Raw genomic sequence first — 14,875 nt, forward strand, 5'->3', positions numbered from 1 at the left:
TCTTCTCTCGTCGCTCTTCTTTCACTATTCTTCTCTCTTTCCTTTTCCTTCTCCCAGCCTTGTCGTCCCCTTCTTTCTCCTCCTTTCTTCCTCCTCGTTGCTTCTTCTCTCCCACTCCCGGTTTCTCTTTTTCCTTCTTTCCCAACTCCCCTTTCAAAAGCTTCTTAAAACAAACTAATGCCCCTCTTTTGTTTCTTTTCTAATTTACCTAAATGCCATTTTCCTTTTTCTCATATTTCGTCCTTATCCTAAAAGGTATGAAACTTTAACATTGACCAAAATAAAGAGAATGAATACAAGCTGAAATGTAAAACTAGTTACACTCTATTCTCTATCAACTTTTAATTATCCCTTTCTAGAGTTCAAGTAGATAAAAATACATCAGACATGATGACAAAGGTAATGGTGTCAAGGGAGAAACATGAGATAATGCACAAATTTGGTTGACAACAACTCTTTAAGATTTTAACATTAAGAGAAAGATTGAAGTCTCCCTGCATATCTGGAAACCTTTTTCCATCCTAAACTTTCTGTTCTTTGATATCTAACCTATGGAATGCTTTATTTTTATTATCTGAAATGTCATTTGTGAATGATTTTTGGATTTAAAGTTTGACTACCCCTATTCCTTGTAAGTGGATGTTACTTTTTTTTTTTTTTTTTCATTAACATTGCATCCTCAAGTATGGGCAAAACTTGAGAAGAAGAGATACTGGAATCCCATATTTTATATTAGAAGTTTCTTTTAAAGTTTCCTTGTGGTTTTCCCCCTCTATAATGGAGGGTTTTTATGGAATATTGTGTGCTTTGTGATTCTTGGGTTGAGTTTTATGACTAGTCACTAGGTGTTAATCAAAATTCTAACCAAGTGAAGCTCTTTATTCCTTATTTGTTAAGTTCGGTTTTGAACAAAACTATAAAGCCAAGTGACAAAAGTTACTGAAATGTACTGCCACATCACCTATTTTGATTTTTTAATTAAATTTTCTAATTTTTCAGGCAAACAGCCCCGGCTTTGGTTTTGACATATGAGTTTGGTTTTTCATGCAATTAATGATAAATGAGTTGGGTCAGTTGAGATGATGGACCGCAGACAAGCCGACTGGACCGGTCCCCCGACCCTTACCTCAGTTTGGTAAGTCCAGATTAGACAGGTATTCTTTTTTGTCAATAAAATGTTTTTCGGCTGGTAATACAGTTATTTGACGCCTGGGGTTAATTGAGGGCAAGCTTGCGCGTAGCTCTTTGGAGACGCGAAATCCGTTCTCGGTCGTGTCTGCGAATTGGTTTAAGGTCTGCAGTCCTCGCCGGGCGGTCGCGGTACGAAGTTGTTCTAGGGTTGCAGGTTGCTCTTGTCGCCGGCCTATCGCAGGAAGAAGTTGAAAAATCTGCTGAAGCAATGGGATACGAAAATGATCCGTAAGCTCTCTGGATTGATTTTTGCTTTTGTTGTTGTTCTTGGGCTTCTTAGGATTTAACTTTTCCGTTATTTTCTTTTCTGGATTTGAAATTTCTTCCCGATCGAAATTTTAGGGTTGTTGAATTCCTCCTCATGGCAAAAAGGTTTATGCCAATTTGCTTTCTTCTTTTTGCTTCTTTTTTATTTAAAATTTTCAGTATTAGGATTTGTCCTAGAAAATTCAAGTTTCAGATTTTGGGTACTTATTCGTTTTGGTGGCGTGCAACCTGGGGACAATGGCTTTCTTTTTTCTTTTTCTTTTTTTTCTGCGAGACGAAGTAGACATAACATTTTCACTTGAGACATTAGGGCTTCTGAATTAACTTTGTTGATTCAAGTTGCCCTTTGGAGTTGGATTTTTCCCCTTTTATTCGCCTCTTGTATTTTGTTTTCTCTGGTAAAATTATCCCTATCGATAACAAAAGTTTCTGGACGAGATCAATTTGCTCTTCGTCTTTATCTGGAAAAACATTGTTTAGGGATCAGGTTTTGTGGAATTTCATTTTGTTTTTGTTTCTATTTAAGTACTTTCAAAATTTTCCACTTAATTTCTTTTCACGTGGGGAAGAAAATTAGGCGTCCGAACTAAAAATTTATGGAATTTTCTACTAATGTTTAGATACCGAGATGAAGATGGGGAGCCATTGATGGACTTCAATGAACAGTCTGATCGTGAGCAATCCCTTGAGCCTGAAAGGGATGACTGGCGGCGTGAGCGATCACCAACACCTATCCTTGATTCTGTACCAGATGAAGCTGGTCCATCCAAAGGGAAGCCTAGAAAGAGGCTGGTGAAAAAGAGTTTTCAAGAGGAGTCACTAGATTTGAAGGATGAAAGTGCTGCTGTGAGGTCGTTTGGAAGAGGGAACATTTCGGATGAGGAGCCCTTTTCTAGGAAAAGGAAGGTGGGGAAAGATGATAGGAGTGAAAAGAAGGAGAAGAAGTTAAAGTTAGATAAGAATCTTAGGGATGAGATGAAATTAGGGTCCAAGGGTATGGGTTCTGTCAAGTCAAGGGATCATAGAGGTGATTCAGAGATGAAGGAGATGTGGGATACCGTTGCTGGGGTTGATTCTGAGGTAATGCTTTTCATGAGTTTGACATTTGTGTGGTGGTGCCTTCATTAAGTTATGCTTTTGGTTGTGTGATATTTGGGGAGATATGGTCATCTTTGACTTAAGTTTTGATTAAAGTGCTTTTATCAGATATTGATTACACCATTTCTTCTTTATTTCAATGAAATAGGATGATAAAGAGGGTGATAGAACCTTGGATGATGATGCATTTATTGATGATAGTGCTGTGGATCCAGTTGATCGATTTGGCAGCGACAATGAGGTCTCTGCTGGGGATGCTCCTCAGGTTTGTGCATCATTTAATTTATGTTTTTTTTTTCATTTTATAAAGGTAATCAAATCGTGATGATTGAAGGCACTTCTTATTGATAGGTTATGTGGAATTTAGTATGTGCATTATAACTCTTTGTTCTGACTTCTTACAGGCAGAAGAGGGTGAGGAAGATGATGAAATTAACCAACTATTTAAAATAGGGAAGAAGAAGAAAAAAACTGAGAAAACAGCTGCAGAAGTTGCATTAATTGTTGAACATCTTTTGGCTGAACTTGAAGTTACAGCGGAAGAAGATGCAGAGCTAAATAGGCAATCTAAGCCTGCTATCAACAAACTTAAGAAGTTGCCATTGCTAATTGGGGTTCTCTCAAAGTAAGTTGGTCCTATGGTGCTTCTTTTGGTGCTACTGGACTAAGAGGTTTCTTTTTGATTGGTTGATGATCTTTTGCTTTTTGTATTGCTTGGATTTTTTTTGCAGGAAGCAACTTCAACAAGAGTTTTTAGATCATGGAGTATTGACTCTTTTGAAGAACTGGCTTGAACCTTTACCAGATGGTAGCTTACCTAATATAAACATCCGAACTGCTATTTTGCAGATTCTGTCTGATGTATGTCTACTGGGCTTTCCATTTGTTTTTCTTACTTGATATTTTCTCTATGCATGTTTGTGTTAATTCATCCTTTAAGATGCTTGTTTCATAATGCTTTTGCTTATCCTCTTCTTTAATTGATATTGTGATTTGCTTCTTTTTGACATGCAATATCTGTTATGCAGTTTCCAATTGATTTGGAGCAGTATGACCGGAGGGATCAATTAAAAAAGAGTGGTCTTGGAAAGGTGGTCAATGTTTAATATGTATACACTGTCCATCATTATTTAGTGTTTGACTTGAAAGACTAATATATATCTCCACAGGTTATAATGTTTTTATCAAAATCTGATGAAGAAACCACATCAAACCGGAAACTTGCTAAGGAATTGGTTGATAAATGGGTAAAGAGCTTGGTTTTAATTTTTAGTGTTAGAGTATCTCATGTAGCAATTAGCTTGCTTTATATGAGTTCAAAAGGCTATTTTGTTTTATTAGCTAAACCTCTTGTAAATGTCTCTTTGATGGTGCTCTGTTATATTCCTTAGTCTGCTGAAAGTTTAATGTTTTTTATATTACACAGTAGTCTTGTTTCTCTATTGGGAGTGGTTTGCAGTTTTCTCCTTTTCTCTGCTGTCAAGTCTACTTTTTCTGGATTTCTATCAGTAGGTTTTTTTAGTAAGGGTTCCTATCGGTAAAAAGCTTTCTCTTTCTGAACACCAATACACCCTATACAATAGTGTGTTTGAGGAGAAAAAAAAAAAAAGAACTTGGTAATGGGTTGTGCTCAAGCAAAAACAAAAAAAGAGAACTTGGTGGTTTGGTCAGCCAAATTGCAAGTTGTCTCTTTGTTGGGAGATAAAGAGTATTGGCAGACCCTTTTTTTTTTTTTTTTTGTTAAAGTAGGGCGTCTAAGTACTGCCTTTTTTTTTTTGATAAATTTTCAATCTGGTTTGTTTTGCAGAGTCGACCTATATTTAACAAGAGTACCCGCTTTGAAGACATGAGAAGTTTCGATGATGATAGAGCACCTTATCGTCGACCATCTGCAAAGAAGTATATGATCTTTATCTTTTCCTGTTTTGGGCATTAATATTTTGAACTTGACTATTTTTTTTTTTTTAAAAATGATATTTCTAATTACCTTTGTGAAATTTTATTAATCAGGGCTTTGACAAAAGCAGCTGGTTTGGAATCCAGAGATGATGACCTTGACTTGGCTGGATACTCACAGTAAGTGAATGCCCACCCCTTGCCAGTCGAAACAGTTGAAAGACTGATATATGCTCGAGCACGTTGTGCACTTCCCTTTCTAGTAATAGTAGGTGCTAGGATTTTAATATGGTAAAACTTCAGGGAATCAAAATCTGGATCGAGTTTGTCTGCTCAGCGGCTTCATCCATCAAGGCCTGAAGCATCACCTTTAGATTTTGTGATCCGGCCTCAATCAAAAATTGATCCAGACGAAATAAGAGCTCGGGCTAAAAATGTGGTGCAGGATCAGCGTCGGCTAAAGGTTGGTCTGTGGTAACTTGTTCTCTTCAAGTTATTAAGAGTGAAAAGAATTAGGGATTTTAAAATGTAGATTTGTATTCTAAACAAGCTATGTAAAGAGAAACCTTACATTTGTTTTATCAACTTGGCTTACTAGACCTATTTTCTTAACGACTTTCACCTGGTGGTATGCAGATGAATAGGAAGCTCCAGCAATTGAAAGCACCCAAGAAGAAGATGCTTCAAGCTACCAAGTTGAGTGTAGAAGGACGTGGGATGGCCAGGTTTTGTTAGCCTGTTAAACGGATTTGTTGGTGTATAGCCTGGGGCAAGGGATATGGTGTAATCGTTAATTAATAAGAATCTTTTTTATGCTCTTGCAAGTTTTCTCTCCAATAAATTCTTGCCGAGCTTCTGGGACTGAACCAAAGAAAGTTTCAATCGTTGAGATTCTTCATGTAAAACTTATTCAGAGTAGTGGCAGGCAAATTTCAAAGGTTATACCCCATCAAATATGGTATTAAAGCCAGCAGTAATGGCCCTCTTGAAGTCTGAGACGTCTAGCACCCCCTCATTGTAAGAGCTCAATTTAGTACCTCTATTGTATGCTTGTATTCCCCATATATCCATACCAGCCCACTCCAGAATATCCAATCAACTTATTGTGTTCATCATCTGATTCATTCCCCGCTTACATGAATCATTCCAAAAATTGATGTATCTTAATTTATAATGGACTTGTTCTATTGAAATATTTTAATAAATTAATTATAATTTATTTAAGTAAATATAATTTCATAATTAAATAAAATTAATTTTATTAAAAATAGTTTATTTATCTTGACTATAATACAATGATAATAATAATAATTTATTTCAAATCAATCAAAATTATTCGTTATAATTCATTTTTGTCAAATTATATTTAATAAAGTTACTTATACTAAATACAAGTTCTACATTAATTTACCCTTCTTCCTAGTCGAAAGCCAGCTTTGATGGCTCAGTTTCTCTTTTCTATCCATTTTCCTAAGGCTATGTTTGGAACACTGAAAGTAGAGAAAAAAAAATAGAAAGGACGAAAAGAGAAAAAGAAAGAGAAAAGAAAATAAGTTTATTTTCTCTTGTTTGGATGCCCGTAGAAAATTAAAGAGAAAATGAAAGAGAAATGTAGTTTCTTTTATTTGGATACATGAGGAAAATATAAAATAAAATAAAATTCTTAATATTTTTAAATTTTGATGATTACAATTTTCTCTAAAGTTATTATTTCTTTCCGCTACCTACCAGACTGATCTTTTGGGTAGTATTGGCTAGGTGCTTAACAAAGAGTCATTCTTCCATAATAATGTATCAATCAAAGAGTCACAATAGCAATAGCGGATATGGGCCAATGCTGAAGTAACACGTACCAAGTAATGAAAGTCCTTAATAAGGACACATGAAATAATCCGCTACGAGTCTATCTTTGAATAATGAAGTTTTAATACTTCTAATATCAATATCTCCAAAAATATAGCATAGAATCACAAACAATTTATTGATCAAGAAACTAGACTCAAATATCTTTAATTTGATATCAAATTTGAAATAAAAATATTCGTTCTTGAATCTTTTATGATCTCTTGATTCTTTTTATTTTGTATCAAGACCTTTGCTCACACAATTGAAAATATCTCCTTAAATATTGATAAAATTAACATGAACTTTTATCCTTCTGAAATTAGATTTCAATACCTTTCATCTAGGTATATTTTATGCTCATAAAATATATTTATTTTGAGAAAAAGAATTTGATAGATTTCAGAATCTATAACCTGGTCGAACTAAGTGCTCTTTCTTCTTAGGCCAGCGACCATTGACTCTTCCAAGATCGATATCTCCATGTAGAAAACTAAGATTGAGAATTGGTTGAATAATTAAGAAAGTAGACTTATAATTAGTTTTTTTAATATATAATTCTTCCTATAAAATCTCGTTCTTGATGGCATAAGCTGACTCAAAAGTTGAAGCTTTCTGTTGTTGCTCGAACCTCTCTAGCAATCTGACCTTTTTCGCTTCAAATATCGATTTCTCTTTGTAGAAACCTTCAATTGCCAAAATTACTTTTGCGTTGGAAAGTAGGCTCGAATATATTTTCGTCAATATATAATATGCAACATGAAAATCTCAGTATAGAGGTGAAAACACAAAGCAAACAACTAGTATATGGATTGAAAAGAGAAAAAAAGATAGATACGAACCTAAACAGCTAGAGATAATATATCAGAAAAGGATCACATTATCTCTATGGGTTGACCAAGTCAACTCACAAAACCTGCTCTGATACCATGTTAAATTTTTGAAAAAGAGAAAAACTTCATTGACTTGTTGTAATCTGAGTACATGAACCCCTATTTATAATAAAGGAGAGTAGTAGAATCCAATTACAATGTCTTAATTAACCTAAACTACCATTGTCCCAATTACACCCAAACTCTAACACTTAAAGATAAGTCCTAACATAATTAAATGACTCAACATAAATAGAAGACTAACATAACTAAAACACCTTTAAACTAAGACTCTTCTGTTAGACTCCTATAAATCTGCACCATATTAATTCTAGCTTTGTGAGACTTCTTATTGTGAGAGTCCTATAAGTGCCTTATATATCTTCTCTTCAACAATGATGAGGTAGCTAAAGTAACTGGTTTAATTGATTAAAGAACCACTTGTGCACAAGAATCGTACCAATTTGATTGAATAATGAACTCTACCAATTCAACCACATAGAACCTTCACATCATAAATTTTACTGAATTTAATTTGTGTATACTCATAAATGGTTAAAAGATACCCATGTGTGTAGTGATGGCATGTATAGTAAAAACGGAGAACTTTCCATAGAGATGAAATAGATATTTAGGCAAGTTGGTGTATGTCCTCTGATATCTTTTTTTTCTTATGAATCATGTAATCCTAAGGGCATTGTAGTCATTGTAAACACCTTCCCACAACTATAAATACAACCTCAAGGCATGGGATAGAGAGCATTCAAGCCTCTTCCTCTTGGCTCAAATTCATCCTTACTCCTCTCTTTTTTCCTCTTCTTTCTCTCCCTTGGTTTCTTTTCTCCTCTCCCAAGAGCTAGATTTCCTCTCTACTCTCCTTCCCTTGAGATCTTCTGTGTTTAAGTGTTGGCCCAAAAAATTTACATATTGACTATGGATAGACTACCTTCTTGATTTTTATAAGAATAAAAGTTAATAGAGCTGACAATTACAAATCTCGTATTTTAGGTACTTTTCCTTCAAGAGACATCTATTTCAAGGTCTTAAGCATCGAAACGGGACAAGCTTCTCAAAGACCTCAAGCTTCATGGAAAGTCAAGAACTCTCGCAATTTTAGGTATTTGTTCCTCTTCGATTTCTTAATCCGAAGTTCTTCCTCATAGACGAGTCGAAAGCGACGGTCCGACGGAAGGAGGTAAGTTAGTTATTTAATCTTCTTGGTTTTTTTTTTTCGTCGCCGACCTAACCCTACAAAAGCTCTAACTCTCGTAATTTTTTTTAGTATCATCCAGATGAATGCAAGGGGAACAACTGCGGCGTTCAGTTTCATCGGATAACCGAAGCTTACGATGTAAGTACTTAAAAAATACCCCCTTTCTCTCCAAGTTTTAATCCATTCCCTTGTCTTCCTTCAACAAAATCAGAAAAATCGATTACTGATTTCTACCGGCGACCCTTTTCCGTGTTCAAATGGTGATGAGTAGTTTGAGGGAATCCGATGAAGACGAATAGTATTCTTACAAGACCAACAACTAAGAATACGTGGATGGTTGCGACGAACCCTTCTGGGGAATGAACGATTCGACCTGGGATTTATGGTATAATGGATGGGTTGGGAAGGAGCCGGAATCCGAGACTAATCTCACATCAACCCTTACATCTATTTCCTTTCATCATCATCTTCTTCTTTGATTTTCTTCTTATTCTGTGAATTTCGTCGCCGCAAAAGGAAGAGGTTGTTGGAATTATTATTTAGCATATTTTTTGAAATTTTTGTCTTGATCTTCATCTCTTCACAAATTTTCTCATTCCCATATATAATTTTAGCTCTGGAAGGATTACATATCCTACTTTTTTATTTCTCTTCAGCATACTGTGGAAATTATCTTGTTATCTTGCCCCTCTAAGTTCTTCAATTACTGAGACATTGCACTTAGTAAGTACTGGTGTAACTGGTCAATCATATGGAATTTATATCACTCTTACATTTTCAAGTTATTATGCAAGATAACTTTGACAACAAAAGGGTATTACCTAACTGATATTTTTCTCAAGTTCTGCATTCTAGTAATGTTTATCTCAGTCATTGCATGATCGTCATAATTGGAGAATTTTTAGAGTGTATTTCCCCTTTCAGGTTCAAAGATGTAGCGGCTATTGACATCAACATGGGCCGCCCCAAGTCATTCTCTATTAGTGGGGGCATGGGCGATATTAGTACTCAGTTCCACAACCATCTGAATTTTTATCCTGGTGCATAGGACATTAAAAGTAATGAAATCCGCTTGGTAATATGTAATTCCAACATTGTTCCTCAATGATGTGTTTTATGTTTCATCTGTTTGGCCATTGAAATTATTGCATGATCTCCAATAATGATTCCCATTACCGAAAAATGTATCTTTTTGTTTGAAAATAAGAGTGGCTATATAGTTCATTATTTTCACACAGGGATAATATCACCTACCTTAACCCCATTGAAGAGTACGAGAACAATTTAGGTTACGACACAACTATTTGTAAAATTCCAAATTTGGGTGAAGGAAGAGGAGAAAATAGAGAGAAAAATGAGAAAAGAGAAGAAGAGATTTTTGAAGTGCTAAAAGGCTTCGTTGGGAACTGTGCACAAAATCCCAGACTTCTTAAATAGGTACTTTGAGTTCCAAATTAGAAAAATACTCCTATATACTTAATAAACCTTCTCCCTTAATGCAAATCCTATATACATGAAAAATTAACCACTAAATAATAAAATGACCAAAATACCTTTGAAGGGTATTTTCTATTACCTTCTCAAGCTAGAGCATATATATATATATCCATGAGTCCCAGCTTGTTGTAGAATAACATAAATTCTCGTTTGCCAAGGGCCTCAGTGAAGACATTTTCCAATTGATCTCCAAACAGAGTCACTATCGCATTTTTCATTACCACATATCGAATGAAGTGGCAATCCACTTCAATATGTTTTGTCCTCTCATGGAAAAATGGGTTACTTGCAATAAAGATTGCAACATGAGTATCGCAAAACATGTTCATCAACTCATCCTCGTCGAAACCCAACTCTCGTGAGATTGACCTAACCCACTTCAACTTGTTTATTATGCGAGCCATCGCATTGTATTCAACTTCTACACCAGGTCGGGCTACAATATTCTATTTTTTACTTTGCCAACAAACCAAATTTTCTCCAAGGAAGACACAACTTATGAAAAATTATGTTTTTGAAAATTTATTTGTTTTATATTTATATGAACTGCCTAACTTGGTATGTACAATGTATCGATCTTGTCTTTGATGTTCCTCGTTGTTTTTGTTAGGAAACATAATTCATATGGAAGAGTCTAAGAATCTAGGTATAAAAACATCATTTTAGTGAAAAGAAAATACATTTCTAGGGGGTGTTACTGCGTGCGCGAGTCAAATGAAAGTGTAAGTGATTACATTGTCAGTTGACCCGAAGGCGTTAGTGCGCACATCGGAGGCGAGTTGAACTGGATGAACCTGTTTGTTCGCTTGAACTCATTCCTGAGTAAAGTGGGTGAAATAGGATTCCTACCAAAATCCTAGTTCATCCACTTTCCCTCGCGTCGACGCTCCCTCTGCCCTATCGCTCTCGGCCTCCCTCGCATCATTAATTTCTACTACGTAAAAATCTATCTTATGTTATTAATAAAATATTATATTTATTTATTTATTTATTATATTAACTATTTTTATTATTATATTAAATTAGTGATTTAAGAGTGATAATTAAAATAAATCTTTTATCAAGTATTTTTGTTTAATTATCCTATTTTTATAATTAATTGAACCCATAACTTTTTACTTTTTGGCAGTATATTATTAATTTATACTATGTAAAATCAATCTTAAGTTATTAATAAAATTAAATATTTATTTATTTATTATATTAAATATTTTTATTACTATATTAAATTAATGATAATTAAAATATCGTGAAAGTAAGCATTTGATCAAGTACTTTTTTTAATTATTCTATTTTTTAATAATTAATTAAACTAATTATTTTTTATTTTGTGGAAATATATTATTAATTTATACTACTTAAAAATCTGTTTTATGTTATTATTAAGTACTATTTATTTAATATATATATTACTATTCAATTTTTAATTTTTATTTATCTAATTTTAATTAATTAGTGTATCAGTTAATTTTCACACATAATTATTGTATTAATTTAGACTAAAGCGCAATCTATCTTAATTTGTTAATGAAATATCTTATTTAATTAATTAGTACATTAAATTACTTATTAGTGTAGTAATCATGTGTTGTTTAGGTTAATTAGTTATTTAGGTATATTATAAAAAAATAACTCATTATCTTGTTTAAACTAAATTTTTCATTTTGGGCACTAATATAGGAAAGGATGAATTTTTCTTCAAATTTTAATTAATTATTTAATTTAATTTATGGAGGGTGGGAGGAGGAAAAAGGGCAATGACGTGCATCAGGTTTGTCATCATCCGACAAGTGGCTTTGCACAAAACTGCAAAATCTCTCTAGTCTTTTCTATTTAGTTTTTTATTTGGATGCACAAAAAAAGGGATAAAAATTAAAAATTTATAAATTTTAAAAAATTATAAATCAAAATTAAGGCCATCGATTAAAAAATAGAGAAGGAAAAGAAATTTTTTTTTTTTAATATTTCTTTTAATATATCATGAGTAATCACGATTCAAAATGTAATTGCTTTGACATTAATCTACGAAAATATTATAATATTCACAAAAAAATAGAATAAACTTTCTTTTGGGTTATTTATGCTTGTTGACATGTATATACGAATATGATAGTATTTTCTATTTTGATTATACAATAGTATATACTCGTAGAGTTTTCTAAAATAAAGAATAATATTTTTTATAATAAAAAGTAAAATAATTATTAAAAATAGAAAGTTTTCAAATATAAAACTATACAATATGATATACTATAATATGTAAGATAAACATAGTAATTAATATCTTTTATAATAATTATATTTATTTTATTATCATTTATTATTTAAAATAAATAAATATTATTGTTTAAAATAAAAATAAAATAATTATTACTAATAGATAGTTTTCAAATATAAAACTATACAATATGATATACTATAATATGTACGATAAACATAGTAATTCATATCTAATATAATAATTATATCTATTTTATTAACATTTATTATTTAAAATAAAGATATAAATAATTATTACTAATAAATAGTTTTCAAATATAAAACTATACAATATGATATACTATAATATGTAAGATAAACATAGTAATTTCTATCTTATATAATAATTATATTTATTTTATTAACATTTATTATTTAAAAGAAAGAATAATATTTTTTATAATAAAAAATTAAATAATTATTACTAATAGTTTGTTTTCAAATATAAAACTATACAATATGATATACTATAATATGTAAGATAAACATAGTAATTCATATCTTATATAATAATTACATCTATTTTATTAACATTTATTATTTAAAATAAAAATTTAAATAATTATTACTAATAGATAGTTTTCAAATATAAAACTATACAATATGATATACTATAATATGTAAGATAAACATAGTAATTCATATCTTATATAATAATTATATCTATTTTATTAACATTTATTATTTAAAATAAAAATTTAAATAATTATTACTAATAGATAGTTTTCAAATATTAAACTATAAAATATGATATACTATAATATGTAAGATAAACATAGTAATTCATATCTTATATAATAATTATATTTATTTTATAAACATTTATTATTTAAAATAAATAAATATAATTGTTTAAAATAAAAATTTAAATAATTATTACTAATAGATAGTTTTCAAATATAAAACTATACAATATGATATACTATAGTATGTAAGAGAAACATAGTAATTCCTATCTTATATAATAATTATATTTATTTTATTAACATTTATTATTTAAAATAAAGAATAATATTTTTTATAATAAAAATAATAGATAGTTTTCAAATATAAAACTATACAATATGATATACTATAATATGTAAGATAAACATAGTAATTCATATCTTATATAATAATTATATTTATTTTATAAACATTTATTATTTAAAATAAATAAATATTATTGTTATCGTAATAAAGGGCTTCTCTTAACTTGAGTAAGAAAGAGATAGGGTTAGTGCACCCACCTCTAGCTCTAAAAAAACCAGTGGTGGTATAATAATAATTAATAATAATTTAAAATATACTACAAATGATGTATATAATCTATGTTTATACTTTTAAATAACAAGAAGAAATTATGGAAGATCTTAATTTGTAGATTTGAAAATCTAGGTTAAAAGAAAATTCAATTTATATGATAGATGAAACCAATTCCAATCTAAATGAAAACATGCTTGTAACAAACGCAAGATCCCGAAAGAAAAAAATACCATCACAATGGAACAGAAACTAGCATTTTATTTGCTTTAATCAACAATATTTTGAGGGAAGTTTCTGAACAATCAACAATATACACTTTTGATTCGTTTAATCAACTAATCAGGGAGGATCTGCAGAGAGGACATGTAGTCGCTCTCCTCAGCCATGGAAGGAGGCACTCGCTGTGGAACATATGTGAGCATGGAGTCTCCGTCACCTCCTTCCTCGATCCTCCTAATTGTTCCATACAAACTGCGCAAGTCTCTCCGGCAGCTATCTCGCTGACCTCCTTCAACTTCATGTTCTGGCCGACAGAAGCCGGCGGCATTGACTCAGGCTCTGCGGGAAACAGTGGCTGAATGTGGATTTCGAGCATCTCACTCACGTCAATAGCCACATCCAACCTCGTACGCCCATTCCTCCACGTGATCTCCGCCCAATCACCTCCAAGAATATAGAGATGCGCAAGGAGTTGGGCGTACGCCTCGGAGCTGAAGGAGAAGTGGTCCAGTATTCCGGAGGCCGCATTCTGCCAGCGACTCCGATCCAACAATAAGGAAAGCGGCAGACGAAAGCTCATAGCCGGTATAAGGAGATTAACTTGTTCAAAATGGGCTCCCTCCGGCATAGGACACATACAGAAGACTTGATGGGATATTGAGATGACCGCCGTGGGATCGTCCACTGGGGCTTCATACGAATGGTTAAAACTCATTTCAATAGACACTGGTTCTTCAGGGGTAAGTAGGGCAGGAACAGGAGAAGCAGCGGGGTAATCAGCCATGAAGGCCACTGAAGAAGAGGAACGACTGGAGTGGGCCACTGAAGAAGAGGAAGGGGCCACTGAAGAAGAGGAACGACTGGAGTGGGCCACTGAAGAAGAGGAAGGGGCCACTGAAGAAGAGGAACGACTGGAGTGGAAGAAGAGGAAGGGGCCACTGAAGAAGAGGAACGACTGGAATGGAAGAAGAGGAAGGAGCACCGGAGTGGAGTGGAGTGGAAGAAGAGGAAGGAGCAGTTGAGTTTGAGTGGAAGAAGACTCAGAAGCTTGCTGGATTGGAGTTCAGAAAGCGCGGGAAGAATACGGAAGCTGAGCCCTTAATTTATAGGCGAAAAACCGCGTAGTTAGTTTAGATCGTTCGAGTTTAAATCTGGCGGTGGAAGATGAAGGGGCTCCAGAAGATCAACGGCTAAGCCTCCTTCAGCAGCGCCAGCGGGAAAGGGTCGCTGCTCTCTTGATTTCCCCCGCCCCAAGACACGAAAAGAAAGAGGGCGA

The 14,875-nt window shown here is 32.9% G+C and overlaps 2 protein-coding genes across 2 annotated transcripts; one reads left to right on the top strand and one right to left on the bottom strand.

Annotated features, from left to right (window-relative positions):
* Positions 1 to 1,218: 1,218 nt before the first annotated feature.
* Positions 1,219 to 5,443, top strand: LOC137965911 (protein IWS1 homolog 1-like). The gene is made up of 11 exons (XM_068812296.1): positions 1,219 to 1,419; positions 2,079 to 2,538; positions 2,705 to 2,821; positions 2,961 to 3,181; positions 3,288 to 3,417; positions 3,585 to 3,647; positions 3,726 to 3,803; positions 4,364 to 4,455; positions 4,567 to 4,632; positions 4,756 to 4,915; positions 5,089 to 5,443. Exons 1-11 carry the CDS (start codon positions 1,400 to 1,402, stop codon positions 5,185 to 5,187), a joined length of 1,506 nt encoding a protein of 501 aa, XP_068668397.1. The 5' UTR covers positions 1,219 to 1,399; the 3' UTR covers positions 5,188 to 5,443.
* Positions 5,444 to 13,612: 8,169 nt separating this feature from the next.
* On the bottom strand, positions 13,613 to 14,383 carry LOC137965212 (uncharacterized RING finger protein P32A8.03c-like). Its single transcript, XM_068811576.1, has 2 exons — positions 13,717 to 14,383; positions 13,613 to 13,674 (listed from the first exon to the last, which is right to left on the bottom strand). Exons 1-2 carry the CDS (start codon positions 14,381 to 14,383, stop codon positions 13,613 to 13,615), a joined length of 729 nt encoding a protein of 242 aa, XP_068667677.1.
* Positions 14,384 to 14,875: the final 492 nt, after the last annotated feature.

The sequence above is a fragment of the Aristolochia californica genome, unplaced genomic scaffold, assembly GCF_029961685.1.
Source record: "Aristolochia californica isolate CCGP_79_NKW_82.1479 unplaced genomic scaffold, dmAriCali1.0.hap1 SCAF_5, whole genome shotgun sequence".
Lineage (NCBI taxonomy): Eukaryota > Viridiplantae > Streptophyta > Magnoliopsida > Piperales > Aristolochiaceae > Aristolochia > Aristolochia californica.

What these genes read in the sequence shown, in the direction of transcription:
- LOC137965212 (XM_068811576.1), bottom strand. Translation starts at nt 14,383, where the DNA reads ATGGCTGATTACCCCGCTGCTTCTCCTGTTCCTGCCCTACTTACCCCT. An exon ending in CTGCAGATCCTCCCTGATTA is followed by an intron (nt 13,675 to 13,716) that starts GTTGATTAAACG and finishes TTGATTGTTCAG; the next exon opens with AAACTTCCCTCAAAATATTG.
- LOC137965911 (XM_068812296.1), top strand. Translation starts at nt 1,400, where the DNA reads ATGGGATACGAAAATGATCC. An exon ending in AAAAGAGTGGTCTTGGAAAG is followed by an intron (nt 3,648 to 3,725) that starts GTGGTCAATGTT and finishes ATATCTCCACAG; the next exon opens with GTTATAATGTTTTTATCAAA. An exon ending in AGGATCAGCGTCGGCTAAAG is followed by an intron (nt 4,916 to 5,088) that starts GTTGGTCTGTGG and finishes GGTGGTATGCAG; the next exon opens with ATGAATAGGAAGCTCCAGCA.